Source organism: Meles meles, chromosome 1 (assembly GCF_922984935.1).
Source record: "Meles meles chromosome 1, mMelMel3.1 paternal haplotype, whole genome shotgun sequence".
NCBI classification, from domain to species: Eukaryota; Metazoa; Chordata; class Mammalia; order Carnivora; family Mustelidae; genus Meles; species Meles meles.
The window spans coordinates 180,767,154-180,794,183 of NC_060066.1; the positions used below are offsets into that span (position 1 = coordinate 180,767,154).

Here is a 27,030-nt window from a genome sequence, read left to right on the forward strand (position 1 = left end):
TATATAACCCCCCAAAGTGGAAAATATGTCCATAAGAAGACTTGTACATGAATAATCATAGCAGCTTTATTTATAATATCCCAAAACAGGAAGCAATCCAAATAACCATCAAATAGTGGTATATTTACACAAGAAAAATACTAAACTAAGCATTAAAAAGAACAGGAGCAGGGGCACCTGGGTGGCTCAGTCGATTAAGCATCCAACTCTTGATTTCTCCTCAGATTGTGAAATCAAGCCCTGTGTGGGACTGGCACTGAGCGGGGAAGTTGCTTAAGATTCTCTCCCTCCCTCTGCCCCTTCCCCTCCCCACCCCTCACCTTGTGCATGCATGTGCACATTCTCTCTCTCTTAAAAAAAAAAAAATGAACAGGAGTATTGAAACATGAGGAAGTCTATTACAAAAGAACAGACACTATGAAATTCTGCCATAGGCCAAACTAATATATAGTGCCAAAAAGCAGATCAGTGGTTGCCTGGAGCCAAGAGGTAAAATGAGAATTGCCTGCACAAGGACACCAGTTATATTTTTGGGTAATAAAAATATTCTACACATTGTTTGTTGTGGTAGTCTAACTACCTCCCACAGGCCCCACCTCCAAATACCAGAAGGTTGGGAAATAGGCTTCAGCATATGCACTTTGGGAGGACACAAACATCCAGTACAAAACACTACTTAACAAATAATCCCAAAACTTAGTACCTCAAAACATTTATTATTAACTCTCTTGGAAAAAAAAAAAACCTCTCTTGGTTCTACGGGTTGACCATGATCGGCTGGACAGTCTGAGACATTTTTAAATGTTTACTTATTAATTAATTTGAAAACACCAATGATAAATGCACTGCATGTCAGTATCATTTCAGCATTATTTTAAATTTAAACTTGACCTTGATGACCCCCTAAGAACTGTCCTCAAGTAGAGTATAAATGTTACAGAATATGAAGGAAAAGAATGAACAAAATTTATAATGTGAATTTTGTTTGCCATGGTTTATAATACCATGCCATGAGTCTGAGAAGCTTTGAACTGCTTAAAATCTTAGCTAAGTTTGCTAGGTTGATGGGCTAACTCTCCTTGGTTTACAGTTTATTGCCTTCACCTACAATATTAAAGGTTATTCTTTTCTTTTCTGTGTATTATGTCCAGGTAGTAAATAGTTCGTGTCTTACTAGAATAATTTTCTTTGCTTTATGCTTAGCATGTCCTTAATTATTTAAGAAAACAAAGTCTCCTCAGGAAAAAGCTGTGACTCTTCAAATTTGGCTAACTTCTATGTTTATTTTAAAGTATTTTATTAGGCATACTCTGGTTTCTCTTCAGATTGCACAAATCTTTTGCCTTTTAAAGTATTTTATTGGGAGGCGTCTGGGTTGCTCATTCGTTGGGCGTCTGCCTTGGGCTGGGGAGCTCCATGTCAGGTTCCTTGCTCAGCAGGAAGCCTACTTCTCCCTTAGCCTGCCACTCCCCTGCTTGTGCGCTCACTCTCTCTCTCTCTCTCTCCCACCCTTCTCTGACAAATAAATAGAATCTTTAAAAACAAAACAAAACAAAAATGAAGTGTTTTGTTGTCACCTTGCTTAAGTAACTGGGCATTGTTTCTCAAGCACTAACGCTCCTATCTTAATTATTTTCACTGACAGCTCTGAAGTTTTGTCTTCCCAAAATCCAATCCTAGATATAGGAAACAATAAAACTTCCAGTATATCTTTACTAACTAAAACTATCTTAGAGATATTCCAGAGCATTCCTGGAAAAACCATGAAGTGTTGTTTCAAGTTTTTAGAGAGGAATTAGAAATAGATTTATTTGGGGGCGCCTGGGTGGCTCAGTGGGTTAAGGCCTCTGCCTTCGGCTCAGGTCGTGGTCCCAGGGTCCTAGGATCGAGCCCCGCATCGGGCTCTCTGCTCAGCCAGGAGGCTGCTTCCCTTTCTCTCTCTGCCTGCCTCTCTACCTACCTGTGATCTCTCTGTCACACAAATAAATAAATAAAATCTTTAAAAAAAAAAAAAAAGAAATAGAATTATTTGATATTTACTTTTGATGAGTTTCATGGGAAAACTTTTCAAATCAGAAAAGACACTCATCCCTCCATAGTTTAAATCCATACAGGCAAAATTAGTATAAATATCCTAGAAATTGTATCATTTATGGGAAGCTCCCAGAGATCTGCCAATGCCCCATTATGTATAATATTTGTTTATGAGTCCAGATAGTGTTTTTTTTAATTTTTAATATATTTTTAAAAGATTTTTACTTATTTATTTGACAGAGAGAAAGAGAGATCACAGGTAGGCAGAGCAGCAGGCAGAGAGAGAGGGGGAAGCAGGCTCCCTACTGAGCAGAGAGCTCAATGTGGGGCTTGATCCCAGGACCATGAGATCATGACCCGAGCTGAAGGCAGTGGCTTAACCCACTGAGCCACCCAAGCGCCCTCAGATAGTGTCTTGCCACATTTGAGGAAATAAGAGTTTAGTGTTTTCAGTCTTAATTTTGGTTATTATTTAAAATGCTTACTAGGTTACAATCTTATTTTTAAAATTTGAATCTAGCATTTTATTATTTAAAATCCTTTGTTGGGGGGGAGCACTGGGCTGGCTCAGTCGGAAGAGCGTGCTACTCTTAATCTCCGTTTGAGCCCCACACTGAGTAGAGATTAGTTAAATAAATAAACTTATAAAAATAAATAAGCTGCTTACTTGGTAACAAGCTTACTTTTAAAATTTGAATCTTCTAGGTCAATGTAGTTTTATTAAAAAATATAGGTATCTAGGACTTATTTCTGACTCACTAAATCTTTTTACTTGAGATCTTTCGTAAAGCCTTGATATGTACATTATGCCATAAGATTATCATATGCTATATATCAGGATTTTTTCCTCTGTAATAATTATGTTCATGTTTTATAAATCAGCTATCATATTTACTGTCTTCTTTGAAAAGAACTACTCTTAGCAATGTTTTGCTAAAATATTTTTGAGTTAGTTCTAATATCCTTATTTTGTATGCCCCAGAAACAACCTAATTCCCTGGTTAGTTGCCTTATTCTTGTTATGAACTCTCATTAGACCTTTCACATTTAAAAAATCACCAGTTATAAACCGACCACAGCTATTTTAAGTCTCTGTCATCCATAGAGAGATTTTGTTTTACACAGATGCAGTCTGAATGATCTGCAATCAAACTAGAAGTCGGAGTCTGTGTTTTCAACAAAGGATTGTCTTAGAGCCCCCTGGAAAAGGACTGTAGCAGGTATCTCAAACTACTGACACTTGAAAGAATGGATTCTTGGGGACAGGCTTCTAAAGCCATTGCTTGGACAACTGGACAACTTCCAGACCATTCCAGGGAACTGGATCGGAATTTCCAGAACTCTTTTTAGTTGAGAAGCGGACCATTAAACTAGATCCAGTGAAATGAGAATTAATTACACAGGCCTAAATGAACTGAGAGATGATTATAGTTATTTATTTGGAATATTGCCTTAATACTGTTTTCTAGATATAGAAGCAAGCCTGCTCTCTTCCTTCTTAAGCTACTAAACCCTAAAAAATGTATTACCCTTTGCTTTTGTAAAACGCAACATTCCTGAATCATACCTGATTTCACAGACTTTTCCCCCCAGTGAGATCTGAGTCTTGCTGAATTTTCTTATTAAATGCCCTTAAAACATCACTGTAAAAAGTTATACAACAAAGGATTTGCCCATTCCCCATCCCCCCCCCAAGAAAGAATTTGCTTGAAATGTCATATTTGAGAATGATGCTTACTTATTTAAGCAACTTTTTCAGAAAATACAGTTGGCTTTATGGGGCCAGTACCAATGAAACCCTCCCAGGAAAATTGCGTGGTTCCTAGTTTCCAGGATTCAGCCTTCTAGATGGTAAAGAAGGTCACTTCCTGGAAGGCCCAGGACCTTTAGGACATTCAGGAGATCTTGAGAAATGTATTCACCCAACTTTATAGGTACTGCAGATGAAATCTGATAGAGCATTTCTTTAGCTTGGATTTCTAGCCTCAAAATACAAATAATAGAGGCTTTTAAAAGTTCAATCTGAGATTCTTTATAAATTCTCCAGCAAAGCAAATTAAAAAGGTCTATATGGAAAATGAACATTATTTCTATCCCATGTAAATAACCAAGCCAAACTTAAGACCAGCCCTGTTTTGTGATTAAAATAATATTTGATATTGCTTTAGATCAAAAGGGTAAGGACTGTAAGGAAAGTTGTTATAATCAAAGAAAACATAACAATCTTCTGATGGAAAACTATGTATTAGAGAATACATTATTTGTTCTATCCTTTTATTGCCTTTAAGCTATTTTACAGCTCTGTAAATTATATATAAATGATACTGACACACAAACAGTTCTTGTCTATAAATTTTATAAATAAATTCTGTAAAGTTGAGGTTCAATTGACTTCCCTTCTCCCCACAGAAAAATCCAGTTTTGTAACCATTTACAAATATATTTCAACATTTCCTTATACAGATAAAGCTATGCTGCTTCTACTTCTCTAAACTGGCCGCAACATCTACCTGGTTAATTTTTTTAATCAATAGCTTCACACGTTTTTTTTTAATTTGTTATTATAAAACTATATTTTTCAGGATAGGAAAATAGAACATATTTTATGTTTTAATTTTAATTTTTAAAAAATTTTAAATTTAATTTAATTTTTTAATTTTAAACTTTTAAATTTAATTTTAATGTTAATTATGTTTTAATGTTTAAAATGTTTTAGAACATTTTATTTTACAGTTTGTTAGCATTATGTAAAACTCCAACTTTGTATCTCCATTTGTATTTTTGTTCCAGGCTAACCAAACACTAGGAACAGGCATAAGTGATTGCCCATTATGTGCTAACTCTATACTAGGCCGCAGGACCACAGAATTGTACCACACAACATGTCCTAACCTCATGGAGCTTACCATCTGCTATGGACCAAACCATGTTCCCACCCACCCCCAAAGTCATATGTCGAACCCCTATTTGGAGATAGGTCTTTAGGAAGTAATTAAATGAAGCCATAAGTGTGGGGCCCTAATCTCAAAGGACTGGTGGCCTTATAAGAGGAAAAAAATCTTTCTTGTACACACACCCCCTACCCCTTCTCCTCTCCCAACTCCCTCCCAAAGGCCATGCGAGCACAGAGCAAGAAGGTGGTATCTACAAGCCAGAAAGAGAGACCTCTCCAGAAACCGATGCTGCTGGCATCTAGATCTTGGACATCTGCCCTCCAGAACCGTGACAATACATTTCTGTTATTTAAGTCACCAAGCCTGTGGTATTTTGTTATGGCAGCCCAAGCAGACTAACAGATCAAACAATGGGAGAATATAGATAAATAGTTCTTCATTTACAACTGCTGTAAAAAGCTATGAAAGAAAAGAATGAAAGTACATCTGGGAAATCCAACTTAATCTAAGGACAGCACAGTACGGATGAGATCAGAAAAGCTTTTCATAAGGAAGTAAGATATAAGCTGACACTTGACAGAAAATAAGAACTAGCAAGGTAAAGATGAAAGAAAAAACATTCCAGGTACAGGGAACATACTGTGCAAAATATGGAGACAAAGACAGGAACCAGACTGTGTAGATAGTTTTATGTGCCATGTCAAGACTTTCAGTTATGATCCTAAGAGTAATAAAAAATTCACTAAACAAGTTCACATAAACATCTAATAATCAAATCTGTACTTTAAAAAGCTTTTTCTGGTTACTGTGTGATAGAGGAGTAATAGACTAGGGCAAAGCAATGCGAGACAAAGACCAGTTAGGAAGTTATGGCAGCAAACAGAGGCAAGAGATTACAATGGCTTGGACTACATGGACATACCAGTGATAGTAGAAAGAAGTAGAGGAAATATCTGAGAGATATTTGAGAGATATAACAGAAAGGAGTTGTAAGTGTAAGGAAGAGAAAGAATAACCAAGTTTTCTATCAGGAAGTGGCACCATTTAGTAAGCTAGGGAATATGAGAGGAGTAGGTTTTTGAGAAAGACAATGACTTCAGTTTTTTTTTTATGACTCAACCTGATTATTTTTTTTTAGATTTATTTATTTGACAGACAGATCACAATAGGCAGAGAGGTAGGCAGAGAGAGAGAGAGAGGAGGAAGCAGGCTCCCTGCCGAGCAGAGAGCCCGATGAGGGTCTCGATCCCAGGACCCTGAGATCATGACCTGAGCCGAAGGCAGAGGCTTTAACCCACTGAGCCACCCAGGTGCCCCACAATGACTTCAGTTTTACAAACACTAAACTTCAGATGTTTCTGAGATATCCAAGTAGATTATAGTGAATTGGTAGTTGTGAGGTCTAGAGATACAAATGTGAGAAGAATTAACATAACAATAGCAATTCTAAAAATAACAGTAACAAAATGAGCTCTCAAAGAATTTCAGTTTTCAAGTCCTGTGTCCACATACTCATGGCTCACTGACAAAATACATCCATTTCTTAACAACGAAATGACTCCTACTAGGAAATTAGTGATGACTATTGCTCTATCCCTGCCAACCTCTGCCAATCCCTGCCTTCTCACTGGAAATAGAGAACTTACATGAATCATTTCCTATATAAGCCCAATTTAAAAAAGAAGAAGAAGAAGAAGAGACACTATTAAGTACATAGAGCTATTACTCTGGCCTTCAGAGTCCTTAAAACTACCAAAATTTCCTGATTTTCAAAGTCCATAGAGAAACTAAAGCCCTATATCAGGCACCACGGATACCACACAAAGAGTTTACTATGTGCAGCAGGTGGTATCTCTTTTTAGCACATTCTCCAGAAGCATTTATCCAGGCAAATACCATCAAGTTGCATCAGAGTGGGAAAGTACATGACACTGTTTCACATGTCAGTTTCACAGGGGCAAAAGTTAGACACATCATATCCTTGAGCCCCAGGAACTCCTCCCTGCCCACCGCCTATCATTGCATTTACTTACACCCAGCATTTACTTTCATCCAATATCTGATGTCTAAGTCCACCGCCTGAATGAGTAAGCCAACAATGCAAAAGGATTACTATTCCCAGGGACTCTAAGAATAAAAGTCACCAATAGCAACACACACACACACACACACACACACACACACACACACGACAGGTGCTTCAGCTACCTCTTCACTCCTACAGTCTCCTCTTCACCTCCACTGGACTGCTCACAGCCTCAAAGAAATAAAGCAATGACATTTCAAGAAATATGAAGATAATTACCTTAAGTTGTAATGAATAGTAGAAAAGCTTAATAGTGTTTATTAACTAAACACTATTTACAATGAAATCCTAAGCATAGGGTCTAGGTATTGGAGCTGAAATCCACAAAAAAGTAATTGTATTTGAAAGGAGTTGCCACAGGAGGGCTGCCTCATGAAGCTGGGCAAGGGAAGCTATTTAGAGCTGGTCCAATTGAGAAAAAGCAAAACAAAATATTCCCATAGCTTGGAAAACAAATGCAAATAGCTTTAGAACTTCATTTTCTCTCAATTCTTTTTCCACAGATATATACACTTTTAACAAGGTTATCAACTCCTCTAGGTCTGGTATTCTAGATTACATTTTTTAATGTATTGAAAAATATCCAGATGGGCTTAAATGCGAAATAGCTTTCTAAATATGTAAATTTTATTTCAGAAAGCTGTATCTAATATAAATGGTATGAGCCAAAAGAACTTACATAACCAACTTCTCCAACAAAGCCCTCATCGTTGCAGGCCTGGATTTTCTCATTTCCCATACTGGAACTTAGTTGTTCTCTTCCCTTACATGAACAAAGCCAATCATGAATGTCCTCTGGCTTTTCTACGGTGCACAATTTTCATTTAACTTGGTTTAGCATCTTACTAATGTTTAAAAAACAAAACAAACCTACAGGCCTAAAATGGTGTTATTTAGGCCAAGTCACCAAAGGAAGGCAGAATACCTAACCTAATTAGATTTACAACCTCTTCCAGAAATGTAGTCTTAACAGGTCAAGAATTTTCTGGTCAGCACCAATAACGGTAATCTGTCACATGGACCCTCCCCATCCACCTAGTAAAACCCTTTCATCCTCAGATGTAACCTCACCTGAAATAACGCTTTTTTCTGTTTAGGACTTCCTTGTCCTGCCTTTAAAAACCTTTCCATTTTTGTAGCCCTTTGGAACTCTCCTCCACTTGTTGGGTGGGATGCTGCCTGACTCATGAATCATTTAATAAAGCCCATTACATCTTCAAATTTATTAGGTAGAATTTTTTTTAACTAATTTGTGTTTCTGAAGAATTTACAGTTTCTAACAGGTAATTATGGCCTAATAATAAAATTAAATAAACTACTGGTTTTTCAGAAGTATACTAACAGGCACTGTACTAATTTCTGTAACAAATAGTTGAGGGCTTCATTGCAGGCACCATGCCATTCATTTTACATGCATAATTTTTTACAAATAAACTGAGAAAACCAAGGCTACTGGGGACAAATTGTCAATGCTCCTGTCTAAGGCCAGTATTTCAATAAATACTGAGATGTGTGTCCTCCATTTTAAAAAAATATTTAATTTATTTATTTGAGAGAGAGCACGTACATGAGCAGAGGGAAAGGCAGAAGCAGGCTCCCCGCTTAGCAGGGAACCTGATGTGGGACTCCATCCCAGGACCCTGGGCTTATGACCTGAGCCAAAGGCAGACACTTAACTGAGTAAGTCACCCAGGCACTCCTGAGTCCTCCATTTCTGCCTACTTGAGGACATTCCAGCAATTGTTCTAGCCTCTTTCACATTAACTTCTCCTTCTCTACTGGATAACTTCATTGACATAAAAACATAATGTAATACCTCCTGTCTGCATTTTAAAGAGAGGGAGAAAACTCCATGAGCTTTTCCAATTATCACCTGATTTCTATGATCCTCTTTTCAGCAAATCTCTTTGAAATAATATTACTCACTAATCCTCCCAAAATATCAGAAAAGGAGCAAGGATAATTAAATGAAATTCTATATACTCTTCACTTAGATTTGCTAGTTTCTCTCCCTTCTCCTCTTCCTCTCTCTCTGTACACAGAGGCAGGCAGGCAAGCAGGCACACATGCAATTACTTCTTGTTAATTAGCTGAACCATTGGCAAGTCACTTGTAAACACCTTAAAACCTCTTCCCTCAAATATTTCCACAATTAATCCTTGCCTAACAAGAAAGAACCACCACACAACTGTCCCACTAGAAAGTTTGACACTGATACAATAATACTATTGAATAAAAGTCCACATTCAAGTATCCTCAATTGTCCCAATATTGTTCTTCAACTATTTTTTAAATCCAGTATCCACCCAAGAATTAAGCATTACATTTATTCACTAAGTCTCTTTTGTATCTAGTAGTCTGGAACACATCCTTTAGTCTTTTTTTTTTTTTTAAATCTTTTACAACTTCAACATTTTTGAAGAGTCCAAGCCAATAGCTTCTACAGATTACCCCCTCAGTTTGGACTTCTCTGATTGTTTCTTCCTATAGCACATTGAGGTAGAACATTTTTAGCCTAAATATTACACAGATAATACTATCTCTCATTCTCTCTTGAACCCATTCGAATCAAGTTCTATACCCACTTCCCATCAATATTGCTCACCTAGGGGATGCCTGGTGGCTCAGCTGGTTAAGCGGCTGCCTTCAGCTCAGGTCATGATCCTAGTGTCCTGGGATTGAGTCCCACATCAGGCTCCTTGCTCAGCAGGGAGCCTGCTTCTCCCTCTGCCTCTGCTGCCACTCTGCCTGCCTGTTCTCTCTCTCTCTCTCTGACAAATAAATAAATAAAATCTTAAAATGTATATATATATTAAAAATATATATATTGCTCACCTAGGTCACCAATAGGGAATTGCCTATTACTAAATCCAAAGGTCAATTCTTAAGCGTTCATGTTACATAATCTGTCAGCAGCTTCTGGCATACTTTCTCCTCATCGCTTTGGAAACACCTCTCTCTTCTGGTTTTCCTCCAGCCTCACTGGCTGCTCCTTTCCAGTTTTTTGTTTTTTTTTTTTACCAACGGATTCTCCTTACCTCCTAACCAGTAAACACTCAAGTGACCCAAGGCTCAGTCCTTCTATCTCTTTCTAGACTCACTCGCTCAACAGGTCAGTGCTGCTCAAACCAGCTGTGGTGAAGGAGCAGGCAAAAATTTTAATCCATCACAAACCACTGCAAGATACAATAAATATGGAATAACAGAAAAATGATCAAATGCTTGATGGTTACAACAATGTCCGCTGCTTACTCTAAATTTCTTTACTTAACTCATGGCAAACTGGTAACAAACAGTTTGATAACCACCACCAGTCAGCTGACTACACTTGAGTAGCATTTTGGTAGTTTATTTCTCCAATCTCCTAACTCTGAAAATCATTTATATGTTGTCAATCTCCAAATATATATTTCCAGATCAGATTTCACCCCTGATCCCCAGTTCACATACATAATTATCTTTTCAACACTCCTTCTCGGATGTCAAACAAACACCAAAGTCCTGATTCCTCCAACAACTCCCACTCCTGCTCCTCCCAAAAAGAGAAACAACAGAAAACAACCCTGTTCCACTTACATATTCCCCATCTTGCTCAATATATGGCAACCGTATTTATCTAGCTATTCAGTCCTAAGATCTTGCAATCACCACCAGTTCCTTGCTTTCTCTCATATACCAAAATTAACTATCAAGAAATACTGTCAGCTCTCCTTTCAAAATATATCCAGAACCCAAGTATTTCTTACCACCTCAGCTGCTACCACCTGGTTTAAACTACCACCACCTTGACTGATTTTTGTAATGGTTTCCTCACACACTTCCCTGCTTTCACTTCTGTTCTCCCTACCCTCTGAGCAAGAAGTGACTTTGTTAAAACCCAAGTCAATTCAACAGAGAAAGAAAAGTTGTTTCAACAAATGGAGCTGGGACAACAGCTATCCACATTTAGAAGAATTAAATCAAATCCTCACCTTATACCACATATAAAAATTAACTAATAATGAATCAAAGTCCAAAAGTAAGAGCTCAAACCATAAAACTAAAACATAAAAAGAAATATAAATAAGTCATCACAATGTCGTTCTGTTTTCTCAGATTCCGTATTTGCCTACTGGCTTTTTTTCCCTCAAGTAATCTCTACACCCAATGTGGGGCTTGAACTCACAACATGCAGATCAAGCATGCTCAACTGAGTAAGCCAAGCACCCCCTATTTGGCACTTATTAATTATAGGGCCAAACTAAGAGCTAAACTTGTTTATATCTCCCCTGCAATCCAATTTTTTTTGGGGGGTGGGGCAAAAATCCTATTAACAAACCTTCTAACCAATCCTGAGTCCATACTCACAGCCACCTCCTTTATCAAACGCTCACACATCAAGCTAGTATTTCCCCTGCCCTGTATCACTCAGGGTCAAGTACTAGACAACTAAATACCACTGCTACAGCCTAGAACCCACTAATGTTATTCAAAGTAGCCAGTCCTAAGCTGGCTACCCTGCCCTGCCTTGCCTTTTCTGTACAAACCCCAATAAAGACTCTGGCTTAGGCCTTCCTCTTGCTCCTTTCTGCCTCCTGACCAAACCTGGTGCTTTCCTCATGTGGCCTGCATGGCATGGCATGTTCCTTTCTGTTGGGGAAATTTTTTTTTTTAAAGATTTTATTTATTTATTTGACAGACATATCACAAGTAGGCAGAGAGAAAGAGAGAGGGAGGCAGGCTCCCTGCTGAGCAGAGAGCCCGATGCGGGACTCAATCCCAGGACTCTGAGATCATGACCTGAGCCGAAGGCAGTGGCTTAACCCACTGAGCCACCCAGGCACCCCATGTTGGGGAAATTTTAAGTAATAAATTTTTCTTTCAATAGTATTAGTCTTTCTGTGTCATTACTTAGTTACCTTTATATATTCAGCCTAGAAACAAATAAGACCTTGAATTAGGCAATGGTTTCTTAGATATGAAATAAAAGCACAACCATAGAAAAAGCAGATAAACTGGACTTCATCAAAATTACAAACTTCCACGCATCAGAGGTCACTATCAAGAAAGTGAAACAACCACCCACAGAATGGAAGAAAATATTTGCAAATCATGTATCTGATAAGGGTCTAGTATACAGAATATATAAACTAATCTTACAATTCAATAATAAAAAGATAAATACCTCAGATAATAAATGGGCAGAGGACTTGAATGAACATTTCTCCAAAGAAGATATGCAAATAGCCAACAGGTACATGAACAGATACTTTACCAGGGCACCTGGGTGGCTCAGTTGGTTAAGCATCCAAGTCTTGATTTTGGCTCAGGTCATGATTTCAGGGTCATGAGATTGAGCCCTGCACTGGACTCTGCACTCAGCAGGGAGTCTACTTGAAATTCTTTCTCTCTCTCTGCCTCTACTCCTCCCCCTACTCATATACACATTCTCTCCCTCAAATAGATAAATAAATCTTTAAGAAAAGAAAAAAAGAAAGAAAGAGGGGCACTTGGGTGGCTCACTTGCTTAAGCGTCTGCCTTCAGCTCGGGTCATGATCCCAGGGTCCTGGGATCAAGCCCAGCATTGGGTTCCCTGCTTAGAGGAGAGCCTGCTTCTCCCTCTCCTCCTTGCTTGTGCTCTCTCTCGCTATCTCTGTTGCTATCTCTGTCTCTCTCTCAAATAAATAAATAAAATCCTAGAAAGAAAGAAGAAAAAGAAAGACTCTATCTACATCATTAGCTATTAGAGAAAAGCAAATCAAAACTACAATGAGATATAAATTCAGCAAAGTTGATATAACACAAACACAAAAATCAGTTGCATTTCTATATATTAGCAATAAACAACCCAAAAAAGAATTTAAGAAACAAGTCCATTTATAATAATATTACAAAGAATAAAAATTTAGGAATAAGTTCAACTAAGGAGCTGAAAGACCCACATACTGCAAACTATGAAACATTTCTGAAGGAAATTAAAGAAGACTTAAATAAATGGAAAAATATCCTATGTTCAAACATAGGAAGACTTAATATTAGTCAATCTGATAATATTACCCAAATTGATCTACAGATTCAAAACAACCCCTATCAAAATCCCAATGACATTTTTATAGAAATATAGAATCAGAAGAAACCCTAAATAACCAAATAATCTTGAAGAACAGAGTTCTTTGATACCAAACTTTCTTATTCAAAACTTACTACAAAGATACAGTAATCAAAACAGTATGGTACTAGTATAAGGACAGACATTTAGACCAATGGAATAGAATAGAGAATTCCAAAATAAATGTTCACATATATGATCCAATACTTTTGACAAGGGTGCCAAGACCATCCAATGGGGTAAAGACAATCTTTTTAACAAACGATTCTGGGGAAACTAGAAACTCATATGCAAAAGAATGTTAGACACTTATCTTATACCATAAACAAAAATTAACTCAAAATGGAGCAAAGACCTAAAACTATAAAATTCTTAGAAGAAAATACTTGGAAGATACCTTTTTGACACTGGATCTGGCAATGATTCCTTGGATAGGACACAAAAAGCACAGGCAACGGAAGAAAAAATAAATCAATTGGACTTCATGAAAATTAACAACTTTTGTGAATCAAAGATATTATCAAGGGAGTGAAAATGCAAATGCAACCCAAAGAATGGAAGAAAATATATGGAAATCATTTATCTGACAAGAGTTAAATACCAAAAAATATCTTTAAAAAAAAAGGCGGGGGGTGGGCACGTCTGGGTGGCTCAGTCAGTTGAGCATCCATCTTTGGCTCAGGTCATGATCCCAGGATCTGAGGATGGAGTCCCACATCAGGCTTCTTGCTCAGCAGGGAGCCTACTTCTCCCTCTGCCTGCTGCTCCCCCTACTTATGCTCTCTCTCTCTCTTTCTCTGACAAATAAATAAATAAAATATTAAAAAAAAAGAGAGAGAGAGTTTAATATCCAGAATATATAAGGAGCTCCTACAATTAAACAATAAAAATAAACAGCCCAATTAAAAAAATGGGCAAAGAAACTGATTTCACCAAAGGTTTACAAATGACCAGTAAGCACTGAAAAGATGCTCAACGTCACTAGTAATCAGGACAATGCAAACTAAAGCCACAATGAAATACTACTTCAAACTTGTGAAGATGACTATTATTTTTAAAATGGAAAAACAAGTGTTGGCTAGGATGTGGAGAAACTGGAACCCTCATGCATTTTTGGTTAGAATGTAAAATGGTGCAGCTACCATAGAAAGCAGGATGGTGGTTCCTCAGAAAGTTGCACATAGAATTACCATATGATCCCGAAACTCCCCTTCTTGGTATCTACCTGAAATAAGTGAAAGCAGGGACTCAAACTTGTACACCCATGATCACAGCAGCAATATTCACAACAGCCAAAAAGGGGAAGCAACCAAAATGTTCATCAACAGATAATGGATAAACAAAATGTGATACATACATACAATGCAATATTATTTAGCCTTAAAAGGAACTAAGTATGACACAAACTAAAACATGGATGAGTCTCTAAAAAATTGTGTTAAGCAAAAGAAGCCCAACACGAGAGTCCACATATTATATAATTCCACTTAAATAAAATGTTCAGAATAGGCAGATCTATTAGACAGAAAGTAGACTTGTTGGTTACCAGGGACTGGAGGGAGTACAGAATGGAGAACGAATGCCAGCAAGTAGGGTCTTCTTTTCAGATGATGAAGATGTTCTGAACTAAGACAGTGGTAATTCCTGTAAAATTACCCCGGAGAGCATGTGCTCTCTCTCTCTCTCAAATTAATAAATTAATTAAATCTTTAAAAAAAAAACACCAGGGGCGCCTGGGTGGCTCAGTGGATTAAGCCGCTGCCTTCGGCTCAGGTCATGATCTCAGGGTCCTGGGATCGAGTCCCGCATCGGGCTCTCTGCTCTGCAGGGAGCCTGCTTCCTCGTCTCTCTCTGCCTGCCTCTCTGCCTACTTGTGATCTCTCTGTCTGTCAAATAAATAAATAAAATCTTTAAAAAAAAAACCAAAAAAAAAAACACCAAACAAACAAACTTCCAGACTAGTCTATAAGGACCAGAAACAATGGAGTAAATAGCTAAGTCACTTGTTTCATTAGTACCAGTTTCTCCACACTTACTATAAAATTAAAGTATTATTTAAACTTACTCAAACATCTTATGTTGTGTTGTTTATACCTTCCTGGCTTCTTTACTACAAATGTTAAGCCATACTTTGCTACCTACTACATACTTCCTACAAAGACTTGCCCAGCTCTATGCAAAAGAGATGCCATGGAGCTTCAATTATTTGGTGAGAGATCTAAGCACAGACATGAAGTAAGCCCAACCCCTTGTTTTGTAAGTAAGACAATTCAGTCCCAGAAATGATAGTTCCTGTCAACATACAACTTATTAGTGGCAAAGCCTAGATTAGTATCCAGGATTCCCTGCTTCCTTCCAAAATAAAACTTTTCTACTCCTCCAATATTAAAGATTTAAAAAACCATTGTTTGCACTGAGGTACTTCTGGCTTAATTAATGATAAATCCTCCAAATATAAGGTTATGTCTAACTGAATCTTGTAACCTCAAAACCTAGATCGGTGTAGTGTGCATTTACTGAATGATCAATTGTTTAAATGTGAGTTACCTTATTAAAAGGTATTTATTTCTAATTATTTTAAGGAAGTTATGGTAAGCCTAACTTTAGATATCACAAAAATGACCAAAATATGCCTATGGACCAAATAAGAAGGGAGAGGGGGGGAGTTTGGAATATATGGGACTCCTCCAAATAATAACTGACAATGGTCCCCAGGAGGGATTCCTAAGCTAGTGTTCATAATCATAATCATAATAATCATCAACTTACAAGCTGCCTCTTCTTGGAAGGCTCAACTCCTTCTGAAAAACAAAGCACAAACACAAGTTACACAGAAATAAGGACACACCTAAGTCCTACAGGTCTGCATTAAATGTCCTACAGCATTATCTTAACAAGAGCAAAAGTTAAGTATTTCCAAACAATAACCTCTTCTCTTACCTTTTAAATTCAGCAAAGCAAAGAGCAGTCAGTTTAACTACTTCCAAAAGGAATGTCTCAGACTACTGGCAGCCTTTTCCCCACTAGATGGAACCATCTCACCAGTGGAGATTACTCCAGCTACACATTGGGCTAGCCATTAACTTGATGAATTAGAAAGTATTCACCCGTCATTAAGAGTCAGGGAGAAGATAGAAACGATTTTTCTTTAATTAGGAAACATTTTAGACAAAGAAGTACAGAAAGTAATATAACAAAGGGATGACTATAGACACCACTGGGGTGAGAACACCAGTCACAGATGGGCCTCGGTGACTTGCTTTCAAAATTTATCAAGGACCACCTCCCACAACTCCCCACTTTAACTGTTATGAGTATTTTGTTTCTTTGCCATATGTCTTTATATTTTCTTACATATATATTCATAAACAGTTATTAATATTGTTTCACATGTTTTTAAATTATTTAAAATATTGTATCTACTCATCTGCTGACTTCAACATTATAACTGGGAGATTCACCCACATGAATATTTCTCACTTTTGTTCATTAATCCACTTTATAAATTTATTTTGACACTTATTTATAATATTTATTTATCGACTTTTCAGGAAACAGAAAGTTAACTTTCTTTGCATATTTTTCTTCTCCATCAAAACAATGCTCCTATAAATAGCTTGTACTTGTGTCATCATGCACATTATAAAAAGTTTCTTGGAAGTATACATTTAGATTTAACCTCCCCCTCCAGTGCTTCCCAGACCTGTCTCCCAAGCTCCTGACACTTATAACCAATTTGCCCACTCAGCAACTCAAAACCCATATGTCCCAAACTGAGCTCATTCTTTCCACCAAAATTGATTTCAACAACAGGCTTTCCCCATCTCAGATGATGGTATTTCTATTCTTCTGGTTGTTTAGACCAAAATACCTGGACTTCTCCATAATTCACATCCATCATATCCCATCCATCAGAAATTCTTTATTTTATAATTTTATTTTCTTAATCATTAAAATTTCATGATTATCAAGAGTTTTGTCACAATCATTTTCCCCTTTTTTCTCTTCTGAAGGATTTTCTTTTTTTAATTTTTATTTAAATTCTAGTTAGTTAACATACAGTGCAATATTGGTTTCAGAAGTAGAATCCAATGATTCCTCACTTATATATAACATCCAGTGCTCATCATAAGTGCCCTCCTTAATGCCCATCACCCTTCTAGTCCATCTCCCCACCCACATCACTCCGTCAACCCTCAGTTTGTTCTCTATTGTTAAGAGTCACTTTTTTTTAAAGATTTTATTTATTTATTTGACAGACAAAGATCACAAGTAGGCAGAGAAGCAGGCAGAGAGAGAGGAGGAAGCAGGCTCCCTGTTGAGCAGAAAGCCCAATGCAATGTGGGGCTCCATCCCAGGACCCTGGGATCACGACCTGAGTTGAAGGCAGAGGCTTTAACCCACTGAGCCACCCAGGCGCCCCTCGTTAAGAGTCTTACTTGTTTCCCTTTTTCTTTTTTCCCTCTCCCATATGTTCATCTGCTGTGTTTCTTAAATTCCACATATGCGTGAAATCATACCATCCATCAGGAATTCTTTAAGACTTTATTTGACAGAGATCACAAGTAGGCAGAGAGGCAGGCAAAGAGAGAAAGAAGGAAGCAGGTTCCCTGCTGAGCAGAGAGCCAGAAGAGGCCGGCCTTGATCCTGCTGAGCAGAGAGCCTGATGTGGCCCAGGACCTGAGCTAAAGGCAGACGTCCAACTGACTGAGCCACCCAGATGCCCCAACTTTTTAATTTTTTAAAGATTATATTTATATAGTCTTTATATATAAAGGGGGGAGAAGCAGAGAGGAAAGGAGAGGGAGAGAGAACCTCAAGCAGACTCCACACTGAGCGCAGAGCCAAACACAGCCAATCCCACAACCCCAAGATCATGACCTGAACTGAAATCAAGAGTCAGATGCCTAACTGACTGAGCCACCCAGGCACCCCAGACTTTTCCATTTTTACCAATCTATTGGCTCTGATCATAGTATGGTTTCAATTTTTTCAAATTTTTTAAATTTTATTTTTCAGTAATCTCTACACCCAACGTGGGGGCTCAAACCCACAACCCTGAGATCAAGAGACACATTCTCCACCAACTGAATCAGCCAAGCAAGCCCCATCATAGTATGGTTTTAATTGGTATTTCCTATAACTATAAGTGAAATTAAGCAAGGTTTCATGTTTTTACTGACCACTAGGGTGTCCTCAACAGTGAACTGCCTATTTATACCTCAGCCCATTTTACTACTAGATTTTCTGTTTTTCTCATTGAATTATAAGATATATTCTGGATAATAATTATTTATAAGTTAATTCATTGAAAATGTTTCCTTAGTCTAATCTTTTTTACTTTCTTTTTTACTTTTATTTTTAATGGAGTCATCAAAAGATTTAATTTTTACATCGTCAAACTTACCAATCTCTCCTTATATTATTTTTTATACATAAGAAATACATCTCTAACACACAGCCACATGAAAATATTTGCTTAAGTTTTCCCCTAAAAGAGTTGTAGGTTTCTTTTCATACAAATAGGAATATTATCATATTTTCTCTACATAAATGATCGATTATCTTAGGTCATTTGTTAAATGACGTGCAATTTCAGTACAACATTAAGTTTCCATAAATGCAGGGATGTCTCTCTTGACTATAATCTGTTCCACTGTACTGTCAGCCCCTGTGCCAATACCACACTCTTTAATTGGCATAGCTTGACAATAAATCTTGATCCTCATAAGACAAGTCCATTCACATTGTTATTGCTCTTGAAAATTATGAGACCTAATCTTGGGGCTTTGCTCTTACACATAAATTTTAGAGTCAACTTGTAGATAAAAACTTTGACACTGCACTTGATCCAGAGTTGATCCTGTTAACACATGAATAAGAAAAGCAGAACAGCCTTATTGCTGATATTTTGAGTAGCTGGATAGAAGATCAAACCAGCTACAACATTCCCTAAAATCCAGAGCGAGGCCCTAATTCCCTTCCTTTCCATGAAAGCTAAGAAATATGAGGAAGCTGCAGAAAAAAAAGTATCAAGCGAGCAAAAGTAGGTTCATTAAGCTGTGGGGAAAGAAGCCATCTCCTTAACATAAAAATGTAAGGTGAATGGGTTCAAGAGCTGATGTAGAAGCTACAGTAAGTTGTCCAGAAGATCTTGCTAAGATATTTAATGAAGGTGGCTACACTACCCAAAAGGTTTTTAATGTAATGTAATGTAAATGAAACAGCTTCATTTTGGAAGAAGATGCCATCTGGGACTTCCATAACTAGAAAGGTCAAGGCATTAAAGCTTCAAAGGACAGGCTGACTCTCTTGTTAGAGTCTAATGCAGCTGGTGAATTAAGTAGAAGTCCATGCTCACTGACCATTCTAAAAATCCTAGGGCCCTTAAAAATTATGCTAAATCTACTCTGCCTGTACTCTATCAACATAACAACAAAGCCTGGATGATAGCACATCTGTTTATAGCATGTTTTACTGAATAGTTGAAGCCTGCTGTTGAGACCTGCTCAGAAAAAAAAATAAGACTCCTTTCAAAGTATCACTGCTCATTGACAATGCATGTGGTCACCCAAGAGCTCTGATGGAGATGTACAACAAGATTAATGTTTTCATGCTTGTTAACACAACCATTCTGTAACCCATGGATCAGGGAATAATTTTGACTTTCAAGTATTAATATTTAAGAGACATACTCTACAAGGCTTTAGCTACCATAGGTAGTGATTCCTCTGACAGATTTATGCAAAGTAAATGGAAAACCCTCCAGAAAGGATTCACCATTCTAGAGGCCACGAAGAATATTCGTAATTCATGGGAGGCAGCCAAAATATCAACATGAACAGGAATGTGAAAGAAGTGGATTCCAACACTCAAGGGTGACTTTGAGGAGCTTAAGAGCTCAGTGGAAGAAGTAACTGCAGATGGGGTATAAATAGGAAGAGAACTAGAATTACAAGTGGAACCTGAAGGTCTGACTGAATTGCTACAATCTCATGACAACACTTGAACGGATGAGGAGTTACTCCTTATGGATGAACAAAGACAGTGGTTTCTTGGGATGGGATTTCCTCCTGGTGAGGATGCTGTGAAGAATGTTGAAACAATAACAAAGGATTTAGAATATCACATAAACTTAGTTGATAAAGCAGTGGCAGACTTCGGCTCAGGTCATGATCTCAGGGTCCTAGGATCGAGTCCTGCATCGGGCTCTCTGCTCAGCAGGGAGCCTGCTTCCCCCTCCCCGCTGTCTGCCTCTCTGCCTACTTGTGATCTTGCTCTCTGTCAAATAAATAAATAAAATCTTAAAAAAAAAAAAAAAAAGCAGTGGCAGAGTTTGAGAGGATTGACTCCAATTTTGAAAGAAGTTCTATGGGTAAAATACTATCAAACCACATGTCACACTACAGAGAAATCATTCATGAAAGGAAGAGTGCCAATGTGGCAACTTCACTGTTGTCTTTTTCAAGAAACTGCCACAACCATCCCAACCTTCAGCAACCACCATCCTTATCAGTTGGCAGCCATCAACATCAATGTAAGACCCTCCACCAGCAAAAAGATTATAACTGACAGCCGAGATGGTGGCTAGTATTTTTTAGCAATAAAGTATTTTTTTTAATTTTATTTATTTATTTGACAGAGACCACAAGTAGACAGAGAGGCAGGCAGAGAGGAAGGGAAGCAGGCTCCTCGCTGAGCAGAGAGTCCGATTCGGGGCTCGATCCCAGGACCCTGGGATCATGACCTGAGCCAAAGGCAGAGGCTTTACCCCACTGAGCCACCCAGGCGCCCAGCAATAAAGTATTTTTAAATTAAGGTATATAGGTTTTTTTTTTTAGACAGAATGCTATTGCTTCTGCTTTGCTAATGCTATTGCTTAATAGACTATTAATAGACTTAATAGACTATAGTATAGTGTAAACATAACTTTTACATGCGTTGGATAACCAAAAAACTCATTTGGCTTGCTTTATTGTAATATTTGCTTTACTGTGGTGCTCTGGAACTGAACACACAATATCTTTATCACATATTTAGCCACCCATCCATTTTTTAAAAACAAAATGCATCTTCAAGCAGACTACAAATATCAGTAGACCCTTAAGCATGTATATCATTACCCAGAATTCAACATTTATTTACTATGCTTTCATGTTGGATACATAGATAGAAATAAATTTACACTGAACTGCACAAATCTTAAGTATGCCAGATGATAAGTTTAATTAATGTAAAACTCAGGTAACCCAAATCCCTACCAAAATATAGAACATGTCCATCAATCCAGAGAGTTTTATCATATCCTTTTTTGGTAAATTCCCAACAAACCACTATTACCCCACCCAAGCAAATACTATTCCCATTTTTCCACCATGGATTAGTTTTGCCTGTCCTAGAACTTCATTAAATGGAATAAGTATGAACACTTGTATATAAAACTTCTTGCACTCAGCACAGCATTTTAGAAATTCATCCATATGTTGCATGAAAAATTCATATGAAATTCATATGAAATATTCATATGAATATACCAGTTTATTTAGCTTTTCTCCTACTAATGGATATTTGGGTTATGAGCTATTAACATTCCTGTACAAGTCTTTTGATAGGCCTATGTTTCATGTGTCTTAGGTAAATACCTAGGAATGGGAATACTGGGTTATAAGACAGACATAAATTTGTTTTATAAGAAACTACCAGATCTTTTTCTGAAGTGATTATACCAAGTTACATTCCCATTAATAATGTATTAGAATTTTAACTTGCTCCACACTCTAGCTAATATAGTAATAATAATTACTAATAATAAGAATTGCTCTATACTCACCCCAGAAACTGTGCCACATTCATGCCAATATGTGCCATCAGTATTTAAATTTTAGCCTAGATTGTAGTGAGTGCGTAGGTGTATCTCATTGAGTTTTAATTTGCATTTTGAAGATGACTAATGATGATGATGTTAAACTTCTTTTTGTGTGCTTTATTAGCCATCAGTACATATTCTTTTATGAACCATCTTTCTTTTATGAAGCCCCTTTTACAATTGGGCTATTTATCTTTTTATTTTTGAGTTGTAAGAATTCTTCATGCGCCTGGGTGGCTCAGTGGGTTAAAGCCTCTGCCTTTGGCTCAGGTCATGATCCCAGGGTCCTGGGATGGAGCCCCGCATCAGGCTCTCTGCTCAGCAGGGAGCCTGCTTCCTCCTCTGTCTCTCTGCCTGCCTCTCTGCCTACTTGTGATCTCTGTCTGTCAAATAAATAAATAGATAGATAGATAGATAGATAGATATCTTTGGGGAAAAAAAAAGAATTCTTCACATATTCTAGACCCAAGTCCTTTGTTAGATATGTCTGATTAATATTTTCTCTCAGTCTGTGGCTTGACTAACAAAGTCATTACTGGTGTCTTTTGATGAGCAAAAAGTTTTAAATTTTGATGAAGGTCAATTTATCCATTTTTTTTTTTAATGGTTAATGCTTTCAGGATCTTGCCTAAGAAAACTTTGCCCATGCCAAGAGCACAAAAATATTCTCCTATATTTTATTTCTAGAAGTTTTATGGTTTTTAGCCCTTAGGCCTATGATCCATTTTGAATTAATTTGGGGGTAATATGGGAGTTAGGGTTAAGGTTCATTTTTTTTTTCCATATAGATATCCACTTATTTCAGCACCATTTATGGAAAACACCATCTCTCCACCAACATATTTCTTTGTCACCTTTGTTGAAAATCAAATTAAAATAGAATGGGCTATTTTGGGACTCTCTACTGCACTCCATTTATCTACCCTGTGCCAGCACCACACTTTGATTCTGTAGCTTTAGTATTAAAGTCAGACCATGTCGTCTTTTAGTATACGTGCTGCCGAAGCGAGCACAGACCATGTCGTCTTTTAACTTCATTCTTCTTCAAGAATGATTTGGACATTCTAGACTCTTTGCATTTGCATATAAATGTTGCATAGAAATTATTACTTTGTACAAAAATGTCTGCTGAGATTACAGACCAATTTGGAAAGAACTGAGATCTTAATATTGAGTCTTCCAACCCATGAACATAGTATTTCTCCACTTACTTAGATCTATGTTAATTATTCTATGCAAAGTTTTATAGTTTTCAGCAAAAAGATCTTCTTTTGTGAAACTTACCCCTAAGTCAATATTTCTAAAGCTGCTGTAAATAAAATGTTTTCCAATTGCTTGCTTCTAGTACAGAAATACAATCAAGTTTGTTTTATATTTTGACTGATTCCTACAACTTTGCTATATTCATTATTAGTTGTAATAGCTGTTTTGTAGATTCTGTGGGATTTTTATGTATAAACAATTACATTCTTGGGGCACCTGGGTGGCTAGCGGTTTAGGTGGCTGACTCTTGGTTTTGGCTCAGGTCCTGATCTAAGGGTTATGAGATCAAGCCCTGCATTGGGCTCTCCGCTCAGCAGGGAGTTTTCTCCCTCTCTCCTCCTTCTGCCCTTCTCCCCTGCTGGGAAAGTGAAAAACAGAATGGTTGTAAGTATATCAATTGTGTGACTGACTGGAGAGTAGCATACTACATTATTACCACTATCCCAGGAAAATACCAAATTTTAAAAATTCGACATACAGTTTCTACCAAATGTGTATCATTTTCACATCATCATAAAGTTAATAAATCACAAGTCAAACTATCATAAGTTGGGGACTATCCTTATTAAACTCATCTTACATTTCTGGGGATAACCCAACTTTGTTAGATTAACTTTGCTAATATTTTATTAATGACTTTTGTATCTATATGTTCATAAGGGATAATGGTCTCTAGATGTTATTACAATGCCTTTGTCAGATTTTGGTATCACAATTATACTGGCCTCCTAAAATTGGCTGGGAAGTGTTCCTGCCTCTATTTTCTGAAAGAGCTTGTATAAGATTGGTGTTATTTCTTCCTTAATTATTAAATAGCATTGCTTTGTTTTAAAGATTTTGTTTATTTATATGACAGAGAGAGAGAGAGAGAGAGCCAGCACAAGCAGAGGATGCTACAGAGAGAGAGAAAGAAGCAGGCTCCCCACTGAGCAGGGAGCCCAATGCGGGGCTCAATCCCAGGACTCTAGGACCATGACCTGAGCCAAAGGCAGATGCTTCACCAACTAAGCCACCCAGATGCCCCTATTATACAGTTTTCATTAATAAAATCATCTAGGTCTGGAGGCTTTTATTGAGGATTTTGCCTCTCTGTTAAGTAAGATTGGCCTGTGTATTTTCTCTTCTCAAACTGTCCTTATCAGTTTAGGCATCATAATCCTCATAAAATGTGGTTAGAGAATGTGTCCTCTTTTTCTTTTTTATTCTGAAACAATCTATATAAAACTGGTAATACCATTCTTTGAACCTGTATGACAGTTCTGGCTTTTTGAATAGTTTAAATAGGTAACATGAGGTGGGTTATATTAATAATAATAAAAATTCTACAATGCTTATGTGCCCCTCTCTGAATTCCTTTTAGATAAGATAACAAAATGCATCCATGAAGATCCATCCCTTCCTCCTTACCCTCTCCTCTTGGACCTCCACAAAAGCCTGCACTTGCAAGATGGATGCCCAGGGCTCCAGATGAGTGCATTCTATGACAAGCACTCTGGTACCACAGAGACAGGCCCAAGACAAAGTGGAACAAAAAGTGCTCTCCAATCAGATAGGATTTCCCAATCCTCCCTTTCCCAGAGAATATTCAAAGCAAATTAAGGAGGGAAGCTGCATAGTCAGGAAGTTTAGCTGAGATAAGAGCACCCTCATTTAGACAGATAACTATAAATTTGATTTATCACTTCATATCAGAAAGATGATAATATCTGACAATACATTATAACATCAGGTGAAGCCCATCCCATTCCGGCTTCTCTGATCTACTAGTTATATCTTGACTCTCCATATTCTTCATGATCAGAATTAGCATTCTGAACACATTCAGGTCTATCCCACCTTAAAAAAATTTATTCCCTTGATTACTACACATCCCTCTTCAACCACTGCCTTATCAAGTCTCTTTCCCTTCACAATCACACTTCTTTTATTCTTTCTTCTTTTTTTATTTTAAGTAGATTCCACACCCAGCATAGAGCCCAAGGCAGGGTTTCAACACCTGACCATGAGACCAACGATCTGAGCTGAGATCAAGAGTCCAAAGCTTGGGGCGCCTGGGTGGCTCAGTGGGTTAAGGCCCCTACCTTCATCTCAGGTCCTGGGATCCAGCCCCACATCGGGCTCTCTGCTCAGCAGGGAAGCTGCTTCCCTTCCTCTCACTCTGTCTGCCTCTCTGCCTACTTGTGATCTCTGTCAAATGAATAAATAAAATCTTAAATAAAAAAAAAAGAGTCCAAAGCTTAGGGACCTGGGTGGTGCAGGCAGTTGAGTATCGGACTCTTGGTCTTGGCTTGGGTCATGATCTCTGGGTCCTGGGACCGAGCGCGTGTCAGGCTCTGTGCTCACCAGAGAGTCTGCTTGGGACTCTCTCTCCCTCTGCCTCTGCCCCTCCCCACACCCAGCTCACTCTCGTTCAATCTCTCTCTAAAAATAAATAAATATATCTTTTGGAAAAAAAGAGTACTGGAAGCTTAATGGACTGAGCCACTCAGGCACCCTCCCACCCCATTTTTTTAAATCACAACCACAATTTTTGAATTACTCAACGTTCACTGTCTCCAATTTCTCACCTCCTAATCGTTCTTCAGCACATTGCAAATATCCCCAGACTTTACCATCCCCATTTAAACTATTCTTGCCAGGCTATGAATGGACCCCATGTAAAAAAAACCTCCCATGCATTTTGTCTACCATTTCTTCTTCTGGCTTGACTGCTCAGCAGAATTTGACAGTATCATTCACTCTTCTATCTTGAAAGAATTTTATTTCCCTAAAACCACATTCTCCTGTTACAGCTCTTACTTCTGAAAACACTACTTAAAAACCTTTGCAGGCTCATCCTTCACCATCTGAGACCTTTAAATGTTGACTGTCCTTAAAGCTCTGCCTGGAAACTCTTTCTACATATTTTACAGATGACTCCCATATTTGTATCTTCATCCCATCTCTCTCCTGAGTTCTATAGTCTTAAAATAACTATCTTGTCCTTAAGATGTCTAAAAACTCAACCTGGCTTTCTACTCAATCTAGCTCATCCTGTATTTTCTATTTCAGTGATGGTACCACAAATCCAAAGTCATTCTTTTTTTTTTTTTTTTTTTACTTACAAATTTTTATTTAAATTCTCAGGGGTTAACATATAGTGTAATATTGGTTCCAGGAGTAGAATTTAGTGATTCATCATTTTCATGTAACACCCAGTGTTCATCTTAATAAGTGCCCACCAATCACCCATGTAGCCCATCTCCCACCTACCTCCCTCTATCAACTTCAGTTCAGATCCTTCTTGATTCACTTTTTCTCACCCTCCAATCCAATTATTCAGCAAGCCTTGCCAATTCTACCTCCAAAAGGTCTATCTTTAGCCTGTCAGTTTCACTTTATCTCCACTGCCATGTCCCCTAGTCCAAACCAGCATCATGCTTTATCACCTTCCTAGTTCATCACCTTTTAGTTTGTTCCCCTGGATCCTTAATGTTATATCAATATAAATATCAAGTAATTAGTATCTGTCTAAGTGATACTATCTTTGTTTAACAAAGCAAACAGCCAAAAAGATCATTTTAAACTGCAGAAGTGATTGGGTCATTTTTCTACTTAAACTCCTCAATGGATAAACTCAAAAATCCTTTCTGTAGCCTACAGGGTACTACCTGGCTGCTAGTGCCTACCTCTTCAGTGTCCTTTGTACAACTCCCCAGTCTCACTGGAGTTTTGATCTCTAGGACGCGGCATACCTTCTCTTCACCTTCAGGGCTTCACACCTATTATTCTGCCTGGAATACATTTCCTTATCTCCTT

The 27,030-nt window shown here is 37.7% G+C and overlaps 1 protein-coding gene across 11 annotated transcripts in view; it reads right to left on the reverse strand.

The window, feature by feature from the left end:
• MAST2 (microtubule associated serine/threonine kinase 2) overlaps positions 1-27,030 on the reverse strand; it is a 205,928-nt gene that overhangs the window by 110,431 nt on the left and 68,467 nt on the right. For 9 of the 11 annotated variants that reach the window (XM_046010828.1, XM_046010819.1, XM_046010806.1 and 6 more), the window contains exon 4: positions 15,873-15,904. In XM_046010828.1, coding sequence (XP_045866784.1) covers positions 15,873-15,904 — 32 coding nt within the window. The remainder of the gene's footprint in view (positions 1-15,872; positions 15,905-27,030) is intronic. The other 2 variants (XM_046010796.1, XM_046010767.1) reach the window with 1 other exon arrangement.